We start from the raw sequence: 21,504 nt of genomic DNA on the forward strand, positions 1-21,504 counted from the left end.
CCCTCATGATATAAGGAGCACCTAATTCTCAGTATAATGTGATCTGTAAAAAAAAAAGTAAGTCACATTTCAGCATATTGAATAGTACAGATAACTAAAATCTAAATGATGTTTTCACACAAAGGTTAGCCAGTGATTCCTTATCTTTACCATTAAAAGACAAACATTGGCCAAAAAGAGACAGGGTTCATGTCTTGCCCACAGACAATCCAAGTCCCATCCCTGCACCACCTGCATGGTCCCATGAACATCACTGGGTCTGGCAAGCAGGCACCAGTGCAGAGCCAGGATGATTAGGTTATCTCTATCACCACAAGGTCTTAGCAGCACTGAATCCTAGGATTCTTGTAATATGAACCACTGTCTGTGTTGACAGAAATTCTTTGGAAGGAAACCTGGGTCTCCTGAACACTGTTTGGGATACACAAAACAAACAAAAAATCAGACACTCATATTTGCTCTCTAAGATTACCTAAAGAAATGCTGTCTATCTCATGTAGTAAAGTTATTTCCATAAACAACCCACAGCACCTTCTCTAGCCTAAATCCTCAAGACAGTGGTCCAAAGTATTCAGATCTCTTACAACTGAGCCAAGTAGCAGAAGACCACTGAAGCTTTTAGCAAAAATATTCATTCTGCTTTCACCTAGTCTGAGACCCTTTTTTGAGCAAAAAAGAAAACAGTGGAAATCTAATAGCTCTTTTTAGCGATGGTGTGATATATGATCTGATACTTGATCCTTTTTGATAAAACTGATTATTACAAGTGCATGGTATTAAATATAATTTTATCTCTTGTATCTGTAGTGGTCTAAATTTTATATCCATTTATAACCTTAGTGTTATGAACTGAATGTGTCTCCAGATTCATATGCTGAAAACCACCTCTCTATAAGTTGGTGTCAGGAGGTGCGGTCTTTCAGAGATCATTAGAGCAGACAGTTCTTAAGCACAGTCTTTGTAAAAAGGACAAGTGTCCATGTAAGGAACACCAAATTTACTTCCTCTGATCTGTTCTCTGTCACATGAGGATATATTTTAGACTTTGAAAGCCTACAACTGAGAAGAGAGTGCTCATCAGGGCTTGACAACGTTGGCACCAGGATTTCAGAATTCCAGTCTCCTAAACTGTGTAGACACTTATTGTGTAGTACTATTGCTTTTATATTTCTAGTAGCCCACACAGACTAAGGCAGTGACCCTATATAGAAATGTGATACTTTTGGATTCATTCAGGTCCAAATCAAGATGTGATGATAGTTCACTAGATACACCTTAAATTCAATTGAGGACATATAAGAAAGGAGAGCAAAGAGACACAGAGAAACATAGGGCAAAACAAACAAACAAACAAACAAACAAAAAAAGCCCTGAAGATGAAAGAAGAGTGGACTTAGTAGCTACCCCAAACTAGAAGAGTCAAGGAGGAATTTTTTTCCCCTGGAGGTAGAGTATATGACTGGGCAGGATAAGTACAGTGGATAAGGTGTTTGACTTACATGCAGCCAATCCAGGTTCAAACCCTGGCACACCAAATCATCCCCTGAGCCCACTAGTAGTAATCCCTGAGAGCAGAACCAGGAGAGTTTCTCCTGACATTGCTGGGTGTGGTCCAACTTTTCAACATAGAAAGAGAATATACGACCTCACTAACACATTGACCTTGGAATTCTAGATTTCATAATGGTACAAGATAAAAATTTCTCTTATTTTAAATATATACATGCTTTATATGTGTGTTTACATATAAATGCATGCATACGTTGTTGTTATTGCGGGGGGTGACATCTGGTGGTGCTTGGGAGGAATGATGTATCAGGAATCAAACTCTGGGCCTTGTATACGCAAACAATGCACTCTACCACTTGAGCACCATTACCACATCACCAGCTTTATGTTATTTCAAGACATCATTTTTTTTAGGTTTTTACAGTATTCTTAGGACTCTGATACAGTATCATTAATCTTTATCATAGAATAGACATTCTTGTCAAAATGGGAAATAGAATAATGAGAAATTGGTATCTGCTTACATGATTTCCTCATTAGTTTTACTAATAAGACCAGTCTAGGGAAGATTTTGTGTATTGCAGCTATTAACAACTTTATGTAAAAATGATACCAAGAGGATTATAACAGGAAAAAAAGAGTTTGTAGATAGAATGTCATCTTTACAATGTCTAATCTGACAAAATTGCTTTCATTTCAGAATGAATCTTTAGCATCTTAATAAATGATAAGATAGGTACTCACTAGTAACCACCTTGCATCGCCTCATTCTCACACCTCAGAGAACAAGACAAAACTGACTCATTTTGATTTTAACTACTAAAATGAAACGGGGTCACAAAATATTTTAAGGTGTCACAGTAAAATAATGTATTCTTACATTTGTAGTGAGAATTTTTTTTAAAAAAAGCTTTTGCTTTAGGTTAAAACTTAAGTTTCATTTTATTAGAAATCAAAAAGTGACAGTACAGAGTGTTATGACTTAAAATATAATAATCAAACAAACGGGAAGGATATTTCTGCTAAGCAAAGACTGTTATCTTCTGTCCTTTTAATGAACACCTGGAAGACAGCTGCTTTAGATGAACAGGTAACTTGGGTGAGGTAAAGAGGGTGTGAAATATTTCCGCATTCATTTTGCAGACCTAAGGCCATAATGCATCCTGAGTTAAGTGCTTCTTGTAGCACATCGCACCTGGACCCTAGATAAGCATGCATAACTGGGCCATCCTCTATTTTAACAAGTCTCTTCATAGATCGCTTTATCCGGCATAGATTTTCTGATAAGTTACTGTCCTTCCATGAAGTTCAAAGCCATTTAAAACATTTTCCTTTAAAGATAAGTTATTTACTTAGAGATGATTTTTTTGCTGTCATTGGATCGATCATTTCATCTGTCAATGAGCTGAGGTCCTGTTTCTCTGAAGTCCATATTGTCTAAACAGAGTCTACATTCGGGCAAAAGCACTTGGATTCACACAAGGCTTCAAGTCCATTTTGTTGGTAAAATGGGTGTTATGAATTGTTTAATTAAACAATAATTAAAAAGGGGTTCTTCAGTGTCAAGCTTTTAGTGTTACTCCAAATTTTAGCATAGGAAATACTAAGATTTCCAAATAAAAGCTTATTTTGACTGTTTTCTCCAAAAGAAAAAAGCAAAATATTTTAAATTATTTTTGTTGCTATTTTTCTGATCAAGCACCAAAGAAGTGAAGATATTTTTTTCTCAATAAGAACTTGAATATCTCACGTTAGAAAAAGTAATGTGGAACATTTCTAAGAAAACTTTTTTTTTTTTACATTTTGTGCTTATTACTATTCTAAAGAAACAGCTACTCTAAAATTGGTCTTTAAATTTGTACTGTTATGAACAGTTCACATACTTCAACTACAATGTTCTGTATATTTTTTGAACAATTGCTTAAGAATGACATATAGATTTATAGATTATTTATAAGTAATTTTTAAGTCATGGATTTAATTTTAGGTCACAAGAAGCTAAGCAGCATATTATTTCATTTGAGATAATACTATAAAGGTAAAAGTCATCAAGTTATATAAAAGTATAAAGTTGTGACATGACTTTATCAAGTATTTTAGAATTTTGAAAAATCAAATTATTGAGCTTATCAAAGTAGTTGCCTTGAGAGAATGTGAACTTATCCTCAAGATATCATAGCAGAAAAATTTGGAGAATTTCTTTTCTAATACTGAGAGCATTTACTGACAATTGAATAAATTTTTATGAGAGTAAAATTAGCACATAACAGAATCATTTTCCCCAACAGAATTCTAAAACCACAAATATTAAATGATCTGGCATTAAATCACATGTTGCAGAAAAATCATTATTCATTAGATTTATGTTGGTATTGACTTTGGATTTAAAGCAAGAACCTTATGTTTCCTGACTGGGCATATGTGTACCTTTTAGAAATACATAAAATAATATTTTATAGCTTTAGAAAGCAAATAATCCACTCATATTCATTCATTTGTACTGTTAATGTTTGTTGATATCATAAGGTTGGTGCTATATGCATTTCAAAATTTAATAAAATGCAGTTATTGATATCAGGATACATATAAGTAGATATTACAAAGTATGTATTCTAAAATATTTCAAAGTCTTATGAATGTTACTAACATGTAAAAGTAAATGTGCATAAATTCCTAAGACCCTATTTTTTGAGAAGACTGCATAACTAATTTCTTTATAAAATCTCAGTATGATTGAGACTAGTAATTATAGTCATATTATCATCATAATAAATATAACTAAAATCTTCAAGCAATATTTTCTTCTCTTCATTCTTTACTGCAGTATTTATAATATAAATGAATTCATAGGCTAATTTTTTACTTTTATTAAACACTTCATTTTTAATTTAGGAATTATTTTTCTGACTGGTGAACTTCTGAGTGACCAAGAATACAAAAAACTCAGAAAATTCTTTTCTTTCTCTGTAGCACTGTCACCCTGTCATTCCACTGTTCATCGATTTGCTTGAGTGGGCATCAGTAATGTCTCCATTGTGAAACTTGTTACTGTTTTTGGCATATCGAATATGCCACCGGTAGCTTGCCGGGTTCTGCCATGCGGGAAGGATACTCTCAGTAGCTTGCTGGGCTCTCTGAGAGGGATGGAGGAATTGAACCTGGGTTGGCTGCATGCAAGACAAACACCTTACCCTCTGTGCTATTGCTCCAGTCATTCTTTCTCTGAAAATTCTTAATTTTCCCCAATTTACTTAATTTGTTATTGCCAAGTATAGAATTCAAATAAGACTTATTTTTTTCTGAATTACATACTAATCCTTGCCACCCTGTTATTTTATAATTAAATTGTCACTGTCACTGTCATCCTGTTGATAAACAATTTGCTTGAGTGGGCCCAGTAATATCTCCATTCATCCTAGCCCTGAGGTTTTAGCAGCCTCTCCCCACTCATCCTTCCCAATGGTGTCACATTAGAGGCTCTTCAGGGTCAGGAGAATGAGATCCATCATTGTTACTATATTTTGCATATAAATACATTACGGGGAGCTTGCCAGGGTCTCCTGTGCGGACAGTAAACTCTCAGTAGTTTGCCAGGTACTCCAAGAGGGAGAAATAGGCTATCACATGTCTCTGGATGTCAGCCATTGACGGGTTTACATGGTGTCGGGGGAAGTCTCTCGGTGTGACTGCCTAGCTACTGGAAAATGGTGAATCTAGGTGGAAGAGGCCCAGTCCTGATCCGAGCAGCCAAGATCTCCAAGGCTGCTTGGATAATCTAATTAATATGTATGATATGTAATTATATTTATACCATATATAATTATGGGCTGGAGCGGTAGCACAGCGGCAGGGCATTTGCCTTGCATGTGGCCAACCCGGGTTAGATTCCTCTGCCCCTCTTGGAGAGCCCAGCAAGCTACCGAGAGTATCTCGCCCACACGGCAGAGCCTGACAAGCTACCCATGGTGTATTTGATATACCAAAATCAGTAACAAGTCTCACAATGGAGACATTACTGATGCCTGCTTGAGCAAATCAATGAGCAATGGTATGACAGTGACAGTGATATATAATTAATCCAGAGGTCTTTAGCTGTCGGGGCTCTGCTCAGGGCAGGTAGGGAAACTAAATCCACCCTCCTCTGAGGGGCCCTGGTGAAGACAGCCAGACATAGGGGCAGGAACACTATTATAAAGTTTGTTTTTTGAGGGAAAAGTTGAAAGCATCACTTTTTTTTTAGTTTTTTTTTTGGTCACAACAATGATGCTCAGGGGTTACTATTCGCTCAATGCTCAGAATCACTTCTTGTGGGGTCAAGGGGACCATATGGCATGACAGGGTCAGCCATGAGCAAGGCAAACACCCTACCCACTGTACTATCATTCCGACACTGCATCACCTTTTACTTACTCAATCCAATAGTTTCCTACACAGAGAATCTTGGGGTATTCTTGCTTTTAAAGAGATGAAGAGGGGCTGGAGTGATAGTACAGTTGGTAGGGCATTTGCCTTACATGTGGCCGACCTGGGTTTGATTCCCAGCATCCCAAACAGCCACGCTCAAGGCCACTCTCCACACACTTGGATGAGCCTCGCACATGAAGGAACCAGCAGAGGAACCCAGGTGTGAGGAACCTGGGGCTAAGATCTCCAAGCCTGCTCAGATAGGGACTGGGCCTCCTCCACCCAGAACCCCCATTTCCCAATAGCTAGGCAGTCGCACCCACAAACTGCCTCCTGCACCGTGTAATCCCATCAATGGCCAAGATCCAGAGACTTGGCCATGCAACCCCTTATTGCCTAGTGTTCTCTCTTGGAGAACCTGGCAAGCTACTGAGAGTATTCTGCCCAAATGGCAGAGCCTGGCAAGCTCCCCATGGTGTATTCGATATGCCAAAACCAGTAACAATGAAGGGTCTCATTCCCCTGACCCGGAAAGAGCCTTCAATGTGGCACCATTGGGAAGGGTGAGTAAAGAAAGGCTGCTAAAATCTCAGAGCTAGGACGAATGGAGACATTACTGGTGCCCACTCAAGCAAATCCATGAATAATGGGATGACATCGATACAGTGATAGTTATATATAATTAATAGTTACAGTTATTACCTAGTTAATATTAAAAAGAAGTTTCTTGGATGGGTTCTCGAACGTTGTATGATTGAAACATAGCATGAAAATGGGTAAATTTGTAACTCTACCCTCATGGTGACTCACTAATTAAAAAATTAATTAATTAAAAAAAGGAAGTTTCTTTAACTGAAAAACTTAAGAAATATGTGAAATCTAAAATTGCTAGGTTCAGAACAATATTTTAAATATTATACTGAGAGTTTTAATATCTGATGATGTTTATTTTAAAATTTACCTTTTCCCTATCCATCTTGAAATTTAAATCTGAATTTTCAGAGGCCAGAGCAAAGTACAAAGAGTAGGGCACTTGCTTTGCCTAATGCCAACCTGGGTTTTATCCCTGGCCGCCCATATGTTTCCCTGAGCCTGCCCCGAGTGATTCCTTAGTGCAGAGACACGAGCAAGCCTGAGTACCACTGGGTGTACCCCAAAGCCACACAAATGAAGCAGATTTATTTTTTAAAATACTGCTTTCCATTTAAAATTAACTTTTGAAAGGCTACTGTATTAAAGAAAGTCTTAAACAGTTTTACTTTTCTTTCTTTCTTTCTTTCTTTCTTTCTTTCTTTCTTTCTTTCTTTCTTTCTTTCTTTCTTTCTTTCTTTCTTTCTTTTTTTTCTTTCTTTCTTCTTTCCTTCCTTCCTTCCTTCCTTCCTTCCTTCCTTCCTTCCTTCCTTCCTTCCTTCCTTCCTTCCTTCCTTCCTTCCTTCCTTCCTTCTTTCTTTCTTTCTTTTTTTCTTTTTCTTTCTTTCTTTCTTTCTTTCTTTCTTTCTTTCTTTCTTTCTTTCTTTCTTTCTTTCTTTCTTTCTTTCTTTCTTTCTTTCTTTCTTTCTTTCTTTCCTTCTTTTTTTAGGTCACACCAGCAATATTCAGGGATAACTTTTGGCTCTGCACTCCGGCATCACTCCTAGCCATGCTTATGGGATCATATGGGATGTCGAGGATTGAACCTGGGTCTACCATGTGCAAGGCAAACACACTACCTGCTGTCCTATCATTCCGGCCACAGTTTTAATTTTCTATATTAAACCAAATCTTAAACATTTTTTATTTGCATATATAGAAATCTCAGAGTAGAATAAAAGCTAGTTGAAGTCACTATTTTTGAGATAATTGACAACAGCCACACAATTCACTTATTCTTTGTCTTATTTTGAATTTCTTCATTTAGGATAAAAGATAAAATGATATTTTCACAACACTTAATTTTTGCACTAAAAATTCTCCAAAATAATTGAACAAATATCCAAGTATTCAGATGCATGAACACAAATCATGATAAAGCATATATTTTCCTATTTGACACATTTTCTTCAAAAATGAGAATATTTATATAATATATATGAGATTCATTTATTCTACTAATTTAAGTTCATAAGACTGGATTGATAGCACAGCGGGTAGGGCATTTGCCTTGCACACGGTTGACCCAGATTCAAGTCCTCCATCCCTCTCAGAGAACCCGGCAAGCTACCAAGAGTATCCTGCCCGCATGGCAGAGCCTGGCAAGCTACCCCTGGTGTATTTGATATGCCAAAAACAGTAACAAGTCTCACAATGGAGACATTACTGGTGCCCACTTGAGCAAATCGATGAACAATGGGATGACAGTGCTACAGAGCAATTTAAGTTCATATAAAATGAAAAAATGATAATAGGTCTCTAAATAACTAAGGTGTTAAGAAGTAACAGTAATTATGGATGCCAGAGTCAACTAAAAAACCTAAGGTTGGAGCATGAGGAATACTATGTATTTTCCATAGAATTCTAAAAATATATACATTGAAATTGACACTAAATTGCTGAAAGAAACACTACTTTTGTGTTTTACCTTGTGCTAGTTTGGATACAATTCAAATAATCATGTAATAACTTATAACTTATTAAATTTCATTAAAATATAAGAAAAAGATAACAAAATCATACTCCACCAGCCCATCCAGTTCTGCTCTCTTCTATATGCTCCCGAGTCTAAAAGACAAAAAGATCATATTAAGCAGCACATCAGGAAGATGTTTTACTCTGAAATCAACACATTTTAAATCAGTCAGGCTTCCCTGGTTATAGTGAACTATTTCTAAGAAGATTATGTCAAACTTGAGTTTAATCTGACTACACTCAAATTAGAATAAGCTCAAGTTTGATATTATCTTTGGTGTTGCATAGAAAACCTAAGTGCTACATTCATAATGTGAATTATTAACAAGTATTGTTAAATCTTCCATGAGGCTGTGACTTAGAATTACTACAATATCCAGAAACAACCCCAAATAGTTGGTGTCAGTTAATACAAAGGTATTTTTTTTAGAACTAAAAGTGGAGTTTTAATTCAGTTTATTTTTTAGCATTTGAAGCAACATTTTTCCCTTGGAAGTACCAATGAATCAAAAATTTGCTCTGAATTTTACTTTGCTATATATTTCAGTTTATGACAATTAAAAATTCATGAGGTAAATATTTAGTAACCTAAATATCTCATTAGGTGTTTCTAGCAAATAATTAGTCAGAGAAAATTCTAGAAACCAGACCCACTAGGTAAACTATAAGTACTTTAATATGTAAGAATGTAAAATGATTAAGGAAAATTATTAGAAAATAGGGGGAAATATACACTGTAACTTAGAGGAAAATTTATTGTATTTTATTTTTTGACCACACTCAGCTGTGCTCAGCTTTCTCCTGACTCTGCACTCAGGGATCACTCTTGGAGGCCGATCTGGAACAATAGTACATTGGCTAGAGCATTTGCCTTGTACGCAGCCACCCCAGGTTCAATCTCTGGCAACCCATATGGTACCCTGAGCACTACCAAGAGTAATTCCAGAGTGTGAGGTATTCCCAAGCACCACCAGTAGTGATATCAGAGTGCAGGAGCAAGGAGCAACCCCTGAGCATCGCTGGGTGTGACACCCCCTCCCCCAAAATCTGTCTTGTACTCCTGGTGGGCTCAGCGGACCATATGGGATATACCAGAAATTGGTTGTCCCAGGGGCTGGTGTCATAGTACAGCGGGTAGGGCTTTTGCCTTGCACGAGGCTGGCCCGGGTTCGATTCCCAGCATCCCATATGGTTCCCCAAGCACCACCAAGAGGAATTCCTGAGTACAAAGCCAGGAATAATCCCTGTGCACTGCAGGGTGTGATTTCCTCCCCCCAAAATTGGCTGTCCTCTACTATCTCTCAGACTCCAAGATCTTAGAGAAACTTTTATGTAGCATTTAACAACAAAAATTTCTCCTGAAAAGTTCTTTGATTTCAAAATGACAACTTGGAAAAGATAATAATGAACACAATAAAGAGAGTGGATTAAAAGTGAGTGAGATAGAAAGAGGCAGAGAGACCAATTAAAAAAAAAACAACTGATTTATGGGGAATAATGAACAAGGTGTAGGTAGTGATAGTGAAGATGGAGAAAAGGTACTTGAAATAACAAACTGTTTAGATGAATTTGAGGAACAAGTAGTAACAGAAAGAGAGCAAGTCAGATAGTGGCAGAAATTGTAGATTCTTTATCCTTAACACTTAGGCTAGATTTTTCCTCCTTTCTCTTCCATTTTTGTTGTGGTTATTGCCACTTGGGGGTGGGGCTTGCACGCTGGGCAGATCCAAGGATGGAAGTCATGGCCTCAAATATGCAGAGTGAATGCTTCACTACTATGTGACAATCCCATAAAATTGTGTGCTACTTTCCCATTCTTACATTTGTTCGACTACATTTTTTGGTTCATTTTCTGTTATGTGGAAAATTTTAACCAGAGGCATATGAATAGAATGTATTCATACTACTTCAGATGTTACCTTAAGCAGAATCTATGAGAGACTCTTATACATGTTCCTTCAATATTTTTTTAATTTACCTGCTGGGTATGGGTACTCAGTTTTGAATAATTTGGAGGCTAACTGTAGAAGCCACCATATGAAGGTAATATAGAGACCATCACTTTTGTACCTGAATACCTATGTGGAACAGAGTATCTCCTGCCACCATATTTTCTGACATTTATCTACATGAGAATGCTATTTTTTTTCCTTGCTATATTAAGCCACTGTTTTTTTTGGGGGGGGGCAGTTGTTATTATTAAAACAATTGGCTAGCTTTCTAATACATTAATTTCGGGGAATATTAAGATCTACTGGAAAGCCAGAAGAAAAGCTGGAAAAGAATAGACTGAAGAAAAAAAGGAAACTAAGGGAGAGTGTTCTGTTTGAAAAAGCAAGAAAATAATAAACTTTTAAAACTGGAATTTTTCGGGCTGGAGCAATAGCACAGCAGGTAGGGTGGTTGCCTTGCATGCAGCCGACCCAGGTTCGATTCCCGGCATCCCATATGGTCACCTGAGCACCGCCAGGGGTGATTCCTGAGTGCAGTGCCAGGAGTAACCCCTGTGCATCGCCAGGTGTGACCCAAAAAGAAAAAAAAAAACTGGAATTTTTCTATAGCAGTTGTTCAATAGAGAGAACAGATTAGAAGAACAGTTTTTAGAGCAATAAAACATTTTTGTTATTTAGTCCTAATGATAAAATTAATATTACTCTCCTTTTCAAAGAAGGGCATATTCGATGAAAGCTGTTTTACCCAAATGACATTTTCAATAAATTTGATTAATATAGTTGTATACAAGTAGTTTGTGCCAGTTTCTTTAACTTCTTTGCTCTGGGTAGGACTTCTAGCCTGAATAAAATGTTGCCACTTCACTTAACCTTAAATATTTGTTTTCAAAATTCTTTCATACACACACACACACACACACACACACACTCAGATATTAGTCATGAGATGTGACTAATGAGTCACATGGGTATCATTGTTGGAAAGTTCAACACTGTTGTTCTTAAATCTGAATATGTGTTTCATATATTTATCAGATTATTTTGAAACAGTGGTTGTTTTGAGATCTTAAGGTTATTCAGACCTGGCAGTCTAAATTTAAGCACTGTTTTTGGCCATAAAGCTAAAGTTTATATACCAGAGAGTTGCACATATCATTGAATGAGCATTTTATATGTTCTGTCAGTTTGGAAAAAAGTTGTCTCAGATTTTGATAAATTAGAATTTCAGATTCCAAAGAAATCACAGTTTTAACATGCCTCATTTTAAAAGCTAAAAATTGTATGTAAATTACCAACATTACAGTTTTAAACTGATGAAATCAAAGTGATTCCTAATACATAGATTCAATAAAAATATTAAAGATATATTTATCTAAAAGTGACTAATCAGATGAATGGTTTCTAATTAACTAGCACAACCAAGATTTCCTACCCAATTTTTTTTTCTTTGCTTAGCATACTGCTTCAAAGCCAAAATATTTCTGCTTTGTATATCAAATTATAAATAGACAAAAATAAGCTTCTAGCATATTCCATCAAAATTAGTTAAGCATCTTAAATACACACTAGTGATTTAAAAAAATATTTTTAGCCTAAGTTATGTTGACTATTATAGTCCTGATATATTTCCAAACAGATTCATCTGACTTTTTCCTTGCAAAATATAATGTCCTGATTTCTGGATGGAATTTAGTGATTTACTTTAATTGCTTTGTATTTTTTTTACTTTATAATTTTTTTATTCTATATTTGGTTTAATGAAACATTTCTTCGTAATTAGAAGTCTCATGAGATGTACCCATCAAATTTCCTATTTAAAATAAACATTTTGTATTTCTTAGTTTTCTTTTTTTATGAGTACTTATGAGCAGTCCTATTTTAAAGCTTTTAGATTGGTGAAGTTGTTTCCTGGCTCATTAATTCAACAGATTATGTTTAGATTTAAGCAATAGAAACAATTAAAAGTCAAAAATAAATCAGTGCCTGATTTCTTTTCATTTTCTCCCATAATTAGCATACAATGGAGTACTTGCTTAAGATAACAGAATAGCAGGATAATTTGATCTGATATTTCATGTCGTGTTCTCAGTAGCTAACTTCAGATTTTAAAATAGGGATATCTGGGGTTCCATATATGACTTAGAGAACTGAGTTTTGCATGAAAGAGGCCCACATTCTATGGCTGGTGTAGTATGGTCCATCCCCTGAGCACCACAAGGAGTGAACTCCTGCATCCCAACAAAAATAACATCACCAACAATAGTCATAGGATGAATATATTTTGGTTTCTTTTGGAAGGTTTACTTGTCAATTTTCCCCAGACCCCATTTTAATTTCTACTCTATTTTCTTCTGAAGAATATGTTTCCTAGCAGAGTCATTTGACTTTTTGTATTTGTTACTTTGCTTCTTACCAGATATTCTTGAATGATAAAAAATGGATTTATTTGAGAATCACATACTCAATTTTCTCAATTTTGCATTGCTTTGCATTCAGTATTTCACCCCATTTAATTTAAATGCTTAAGTTATTCTATAAACAACAAAAAATTGTGTTTATTTAATGAAAATAAGAGACCTACAGCATTTTCTTTGCAAACCAAAGTTGAATGTAGTAATTTTGACTTTATAATGTAAAATGTTTATAATATAAAATGTCTCCACACTTGTTCTTTTGTCTTTAGAAGTACATAGTTTTGGTCTGAATATTACCTACCTTTGGACAATCCCATATTTGCCAGTCTTCCCTGAAATCACATATTGATAAGACTGAAACATTCTGTATTCTTTTTAGCCACTGCAAACATATTCTTCCATCAGTAACCCATGTGAGCCAACTGAAATAATAATCACTGCAAGCAAACAAATGCAAAGAGATAGTCACAGACATAAATTAGTGTCTTAAAATATATACTTAATTTATATTTTTAAAGTTTGCATGTTTTTATTTATGAGACTTATTCCATAGGTAAGCAGCATTTTTCTTTCTTTGAAGGGAATGTTTAAAGGTATATGCTGCTTTAAATAATATCTACACTGGAATTAATTTATCTAGTGAAGTGATTTTACACTTGATTATTTTTCCCATTTTATATTTTGACCTCTTAGGAAAAAATTTCAGATATACTGCAAAGTTATTGATAAATCTGAAGCAGAAAAAGCATAAGCTAGTTTATCTTATATAAGTAAAATTATAAGTAAACTCAATCTCTCACTTTAACTAGTTGAGAAAGAGCCAAGTATGGCAAAAGATTTTCTCTTCAGGCAGGTTTGTGTGGGAAGTCAAGTTTTAGTTGCAAAAACCCATGATTAAGAATTGAAATTTGGAAAGGATCAGTTGTGTGGTAAAAGATAGAGTTAAATCTTAAGTCGTGAATATTATGTAGTTTATACAGATTTATAATGGTGTGCATGTGAAAACTATATAATACTATAATGGATGTTGATTTCATTAAATATGGTATGAAGCAATGACATTTGGTTAGCATAATAATCATTATGGTGATGATTAACTAAATATTAATCACATATAGGGTAAATAACTGGTAGTAATGATCATTTGACTCTAAGGATGAACTTGTTGACAGAGTACCTCAATAAAATTATCCACCGAGTTTAGAGATCTTTATAAAAGAATTTACAGAGCTGGAAGAATTTTTAACTTCAAAGTCTAATTTTCTCTCTTTTACTACTTTGGGCCATTCACTTATATATATTTGTTTTTATATAAAAGGGGTAATATTATCTGCCATGGAGACAGGGGGAGGGTGGGAACAGGGGATATACCGGGGATATTGGTGGTGGGGAATGTGCACTGGTGGAGGGATGGGTGTTTGATCGTTGTGTGATTGTAACCAAAACATGAAAGCTTGTAACTATCTTACGGTGATTTAATAATTTTTTAAAAAGAGGGAATTATAATAATCATACCAATTTCAAAGATTGCTATAAGGATTTGCAGAGAATGCTAAACACTTTAAGTGCTTGACAATTATGTTTTCTCTACAGTGTGCTCCAGAAATATTAGCTACCACTATTAAATTGTTAGCACTTATGGATGTCCAAACATACCCCTTGGCCTCTTATATGGAACTTTATTATTTCGTTATTTCCTAAGGAAAATGACATTTTAATAAAAAGGTAAAAATAAAAATACCTTTTAATAAAAAGATAAAAATGTGTATTATAACTGGATTGAGTTGGGTAAAAGCAACTTTTTTATTATACAAACACATATTCACCATGCAAGGCCCAAAGAGGTCTCTCATGAAGTTCTTTTTCTGTTCAGAGATCTATTATTCAACCCTGTCTGACTCCCTTTCATGAGGAAGGAAGAGAGGCCAAGACGGAAAGCTTCTAGGATTTGGGCAGAGATAGAAAGACACTGCCTGCCAGAGCTCGGAAATACCAATCTTTCATCCATTTAAATTAATAGATCACAAGAACCTGAAAAGGGCCTCAGAAGTTGCTTTAATTGGGATTTATCAGACTACACCCATACAGACTATTATTTTTGGGAAATGAAAATGTTTTATGTCAAAATATGCCTACAGTCAATTTGCAAGTAATTCTATAAACAGATAATGGAGAATAGACTGCGTTCTCAAAGGATTGACAATATCTGAAAAGGATTGACTTTTGTGTCTTCTTTGTCAAATATACTCTATGAACATCCATAAACAAACCTTGGCTGGAGGCAAACAGGGTAGGCCACCTTGGAAAGAAACTAGGTTAAGCATTCACATGCATTTTATATCTTTGCATTTGGCCCCATTTTCATCCACATATCTGAGAAAAATATCACTTAGATTGGGTACTGTGGTGATGAATGTGGAAAAATGCTAATATTTTAAAAGAAATTTCAAAACCCAATTCCTGATTTTTAAGTTTGAATGTATTTAGATTTGCATAGGTTTTATCTATTTATGGTTTGTGTGCATATTGCAAACTTACTAGCAAAGAAGTATATACTGATGAAGAAATATTAGTGTTAAAATTCAGTTGAATAGTGGGAAGTATCTTAGATTTTTTTTCCTTTTTGGGTAACACCAGGTAATACACAGGGGTTACTCCTGGCTCATGCACTCAGGAATTACTCCTGGAGGTGTTGGGGAGACCATATGGGATGCTGGGAATCGAACCCGGGTTGGCCACGTGCAAGGTAAACTCCCTACCCTCTGTGCTGTCACTCCAGCCCAGATTTTTATACCTTGAAGCTATCATTGCTGGAACTGGCACCTCTCTGGGACCTACATGCTCAGGGTAAGTGGTATCAATAATAAATACCCGCACAACAGGATTCTTAGCTCCAGCCTACAAGAAAATAGAGACATATAAGATCATAAAATTCTAAGTATTATCATTATTTTCAAGACACTTGGAAATTTAGGCATATTATGAATATATACGTGTTAATAGTATTGAGTATATTGCTTTTGAAAATGTTCCAATCATAACCAGAAACTTCACTTCATATTTATAATTATGAAGAGCAATTATGTCAAGCAGAGTGAAAATATACATTTTAAATGATGAAAAAATGTTGATTCTCAAGAAAATATTTTGGTTATGAAAATGCTGTCAGGTGATGTGTACTCTCTTCTATGTTTTTATCTACTATTTATATTTGGGCCACACTCTGGTGGCACCCAGAGGTTACTCCAAGATCTATACTTTGGGATGTCTCCTAGCATTACTCAAAGGATCATGTGGTGCTGGAGATTGAACCAGGGTTTCTGAATGTAAAGCATGCACTCTAGCCTTAGAGCCATCTTCCTGGCCAATCTTCTCTGATTGGCTTTGGGAGATAAGAATAAAGTATAAAACAATGAAAGGTACTTACTTATACGTGAGAAATCCTTTTATAATATGATCTAGGACAATGACAATCTTCTAGCTTGTTACATTATTACTATTGTCCCCCTCCATTGACTATGGAAATCTTACTTTTCAATAGTGACCAGAATGTTTACACTTGCATTGTTTTGTGATTTCTGTGCTACTATAAGACCTAAACTTACATGAAAGCATGATGCATGTCCAGCCAGCATCTTAGAGTTTCCCTCTTATTTACTATATAAAAACACATATCGTAATTTTAATGTAATTTAAATCTATATGGTTTTGGTATCCAGTATGAATGACTCCATACTCTATGGACTTATCTACAGAGTTATCAAGCCTTTCCTCTAATCTCTCTACTTCCCCAAGGTTTAGCTGGGACCCTGTGGTTCTTTGGAGTTGTTCCACCTATTAGACAAAGCTAGAAATTCCTGCCACTTCAATATTAAATGGAACAAGAGAATTCAGGTCTCAATTTCCCTGTCAGTGTCACTCAGTGCTCAGCTCTAGATTTCTTAATCTCTTCCTCCTGCCTTAAACACGCCCAAAGATATGAGTCTTTCACATCTTAGATCCCAAGTATCATACCTCTCATTTAAAAACACTTCCAGCTTTCAGACTTAACTACATAGCTTTTAAGCATCTACATGAAGTCTTCAGGTTTATTTATGTTTCTTTCAGGATCACACACAGGAGAGTCATGTGGTCGCAACACTCATCTCATGCTCATTGTCTTTTTCCATAACACAATATAGCATAGCATAGCATAGCATAGCAAACATAGCATAAAATAATCATAGTTTTTAAACATAAAATACTATCTAATTTTAATTTTTCTTATAGTGGCCACAAAGACTAGTTTAGGAATCTACTCCTTTTTATGAACACTTATTTCATCTTTTAAACATAGAGGGCACGTTGAATTCATCCATGATAGTGTTTCCTTTTCTAGTAAAACAGTAGGCACTAAAGAACTGCATTCTAAAATAACTTTCATTACTATGCAAAATGATAGGGAGAGGAAAGAGAGAGAGAGAAAGAAAGAGGGAGAGATTATGCTTTGAAGCCCTTCTTGTAGATTTTTCATCTAAATTGAATTAGGATGCAATGCTTCTCCTCTCTGTAACCTAACCATCCTCTGATTATACATGTAAGTCTCCTTTCTTCAGATATAGGACTAAATTAAAAGTATATATGCAAAGAATGTCTTTGCAAGAAATTTTGGGCTTATACTGTATCTAAGTCCCTCAAAAAAAGACATTAACTTCACAAAATTAATTTATCTTACATATCCAGAAAAGATCATGCCTGCTTCTACCTGACAGAAACATCAAGTTCAACATTTGTATTTCCCAATCTAGTTTGCATATATATATGAGAAATGAAGAGAGAATTGCAAATAGAACTTTGCCCTGAATTTGGAGCATAAAATATGAAAAAATGAAAATTAAGTTAAGCTTGTTTTTCCTCTATGATTTAGACCATATGTTTTTCAAAGATTCTGCAATGGATTTTGCAAAGCTACTTCATCCAGCACAACCAGATGTCCAAAGCAACAGATGTCCACATAAATAATAGAGCACAGTACAATGTTTGCCTTACAATGCACAAGAACAAGAAACTCTCCAAACTTGTTGATCCCACCTCTATTCATGGTATTGATTGCTCATTTTGATATAAGAAAAAAATCATCTGCTTACAGTATTCAACATACCTTTGGGTATGGAATATTAATCGTTCTAGGATATTGTTCATCTCCATAATAAGAATAGGCAATAACTGGTATCTCTGTATCATTGAACTCTGCATATGCCAAAAATTTTCCATTAGGAGACCACCAGAGTGCGTATTTTGTAGCAAGCATTTCCTCTGACAAATAAGCATATTAATTATAATTACATTCCACTATTAAAATTGTTATAGATACTTCAAAGTACACTGTCAATAGCAACTTATTAACTGAAATAATAGTGTTGATGTGACATATACAACCTTCATTATATCAATTAGTCTGGTTTTAGAGGATTCGTTTAACTTTATACTCCATGACAAACAAAACTAAGTCTTGTTATGAATGGGCATCAATAAAATCTTATTTTAAAAAATAATAGATATCTGAAATAATTAATTTTCTTTTGGGGAAAACTCCTAGTTTTTATCATCCTGAATTAGTCAAAATAAAGAGCTACAATTATAATGCAGAATGCATGAGCATTTAAAGTTGTCTTTCCTGAGAATTACAAAAGAAGCAAAAACAGGTTTAGTTTTGTTATATTATTTAAAAATAAAGGTCATAACAAAAGGAACTTCTAAAATCTAGTTATGTTCTAGTTCCTACATGACCCACGAAGAAGATCAAATTCATCAGAGTATCATAAACTAAGAATATTTTACTAAAAATATTATAGGCAATTGTTAAATGTTAGGAAAAGATTTATTTTTTAAGAAAACAAAACCTGTAAAAGGTACTAACATGGCATCTAAAAATAAGATTCTTCTTGGAATGTAAATTATTACTACCACTTTATAATATTCTTGAAAATAAATACCAGTTTTCTGCTGACAAGGGTTTTCTCTTTTAGAACAAATGTCTTGTTTAAGAACAATTACCTCAGAAGCATCATCATTTGCTAAAATAATTTGCCCTTCACCTAAATCCTCTAAATGTATGCCATTATTTTCAGCTAAGACCCTAAGCCAGAAGAACTGAAAAAAGATTAGCTTACCTTCATAAACCCAGTCTGGGATTCCATTAAATATCTTATTTTCTCTTCCATTATATGTAATTTGAAAAGGTGGGTCTTCTGGTCTTTGTTTCAAATAGATATTGTTTTGATAGACATATGCCTAGAAGAGTGATAATTTCCAAAATATCCAATATACAATAGTATGTGCATATATGTGCATAAACAAACATATATAAACACTCATACACATATGTTATGGTGATAATTATTAACCTCAGATTTTCAAAAGTGATGGTGACATAGATGCAGCTAGTACTGACAAGCAAAAATATCAATATAATAGGTTAAAACCCCATTCAATCATGCATAATCAATTATGAATGTTTAAGTCTATATTATATAAAGAAAAAGGTTTACTATAGATTACTTGTTTGATTACTCAAATAAATATGTATATTGACAGAGAGTCAAATAAATCTCTGAATATTAATAGCTAGCCAGATCTAATCTTTATTTAGAGTCCTTAAATAAGAGCTTGGACAAAATTTCATGTTGTCTGAAGCTAGTCTGGGAAACTTGTGAAAACCATATTTTTCCTGAGCTTTCTGGCACAACGCATTCTGGCTGAGTATATGGATAAAGTTTTTGACTGCGATATTTAAAGAAGTCTATCCATGAACTTGAGATTTTGCGGAATTCTCAGATGGGTTTCAATTTATCAAAACTCTTCCCGTTTTTAACGACTAAAATAGTCATGAATGTATTTTTTTTCTTGCAGGCAAAGAAATTTAACAAAGGCCAAAATCAAATGGCTCCTCTTTTATTTAAATGATCAAACACTTCTATAATTTAAACACTTACTAATTTACTACCAACAGGCGACCAGCATAAATACTGAATTTGACGAGGAAGTCTATTTCTTCTCACAAACTGCCTAGAAGGAAAAATAAATAAATAAATAAAACACCTTATAGTTTAATGCTCCACTCAAATACAAACAAAAAATAATAAATGAATAAGAACATTAAAACTGAAGGGTTATCTATCCTCTCTGCTTCTTCAAACCCAATGGAAAGAAAAATGGGTACAAGGTTCTGGAAATTTGGGCAGCAGTTGCAACCATTCACTAGTTACTTCAAAGTTACTTAACTTCTTTTGGTCTCAGTTTCTTGACCCATAGTGTGGGATGAATCGATTAAAACTTCATAAGCAGTGAGAGTAGGAATATTTTTAGAAACTAATAAAACTTGCTCAGTTTACAGAGGAAAATTGCATGAGATTAAAGAAATGATATGATTCTTCCAGATCACATTGCTAGTTCTTGGCAGACCCCTAATTAAACTCTAGTCTTTGAACCCTCAGAATTCTATAAAATTTGTACACACTAAGCTGAGATGGTCTCTGAGTTGTCTTCCAGCTCTAAAATTCTATAATTGTACTGAAGTTTAATATGTACTCTTCCACATTCTCATTCACAACCCCCATCTCTGCAAATGCATATGCATTTCAAATTTTTGAAAATAAGATGCCATTTGACAATCTCCCCAGGGATCTGACTTGAAATCAGAAAAGGAAAGGAACATCTGATCTCAAGCAAAACTGAAAAACAGATCGTATACTGGGCAGTCTGCCTTAAGCTCGTGAAGTCCTCATCCATGCAGAAATTTCAAATATCCTATTGGCCAAAAATCTCACTTTGATGTTGAGAATCACCCTGCAATACTTAATTGACTGACGTGCATTGTAGTTTTTGCGGTTTTGTTGCAAGAATGTGTTCAGATTTTTTTAAGTGTTAAACACTCATGTGATGCTATACTTAAGTTTTGAGTATCTTCCTTTTGATGATTACATTTGTTTCAAGACTGCTATCAAGGAGAAGAAAACCAACACCTGTTTCCAAGGTATAATTCAAGGACCCTAAAGAAAGGATCTGACCTTCCCCAAAAAGTGTCTCTAATCCGGACCAAATATGTGCCTGATGTTCATACTTTTCTTTCTCCTCTTCTCTCCAAGTTTAGATACCTGTAGCTACTAGATGATAAAGGACAAGGACTAAAACAGTAGAGAATCATGCAACTGAAATTTATTAGAGAAACTAGAGTTTGTCATGGAGAAAGCAGATCCTTGTTGCTCCAGTGGTAAACTGGACTGCAAACATACTATTAGACCCCTAACGATAAAGACTCTTGTGAAAAATATTTACGGAATGACCCAGAAAAGAAGTAACTTTCATCTGCTTTAGAATTTTGTTTCACTGCCATATTACCTTTGACATATTAAGGCTGACTTAGGTTGGTGTGTAACATGGAATCATTTATGCAACAATCTAGAGAGCAACATTTTGATAAATCTCAGCACATATTCCTTCATGACAGTGAGCATCAGTTGCCACTTTCTATATTTCCCAAACCATTAAAGGTATCAAGGAAAAGGCAGGGGCTGATTTTTATGAAGGTGACCATTTGCTCAGATTCCTTTCCTAACTTGGAACCAAAACTAGATTAAATT

The 21,504-nt window shown here is 34.8% G+C and overlaps 1 protein-coding gene across 1 annotated transcript in view; it reads right to left on the reverse strand.

Annotated features, from left to right (window-relative positions):
• FAP (fibroblast activation protein alpha) overlaps positions 1-21,504 on the reverse strand; it is a 92,899-nt gene that overhangs the window by 37,404 nt on the left and 33,991 nt on the right. The window contains exons 7-12 of the mRNA XM_004608094.2: positions 19,858-19,930; positions 19,036-19,156; positions 18,024-18,178; positions 15,678-15,781; positions 13,185-13,320; positions 8,566-8,610 (exon numbers count right to left, since the gene is read on the reverse strand). Coding sequence (XP_004608151.2) covers positions 8,566-8,610; positions 13,185-13,320; positions 15,678-15,781; positions 18,024-18,178; positions 19,036-19,156; positions 19,858-19,930 — 634 coding nt within the window. The remainder of the gene's footprint in view (positions 1-8,565; positions 8,611-13,184; positions 13,321-15,677; positions 15,782-18,023; positions 18,179-19,035; positions 19,157-19,857; positions 19,931-21,504) is intronic.

This window comes from Sorex araneus, chromosome X, assembly GCF_027595985.1.
Source record: "Sorex araneus isolate mSorAra2 chromosome X, mSorAra2.pri, whole genome shotgun sequence".
NCBI classification, from domain to species: Eukaryota; Metazoa; Chordata; class Mammalia; order Eulipotyphla; family Soricidae; genus Sorex; species Sorex araneus.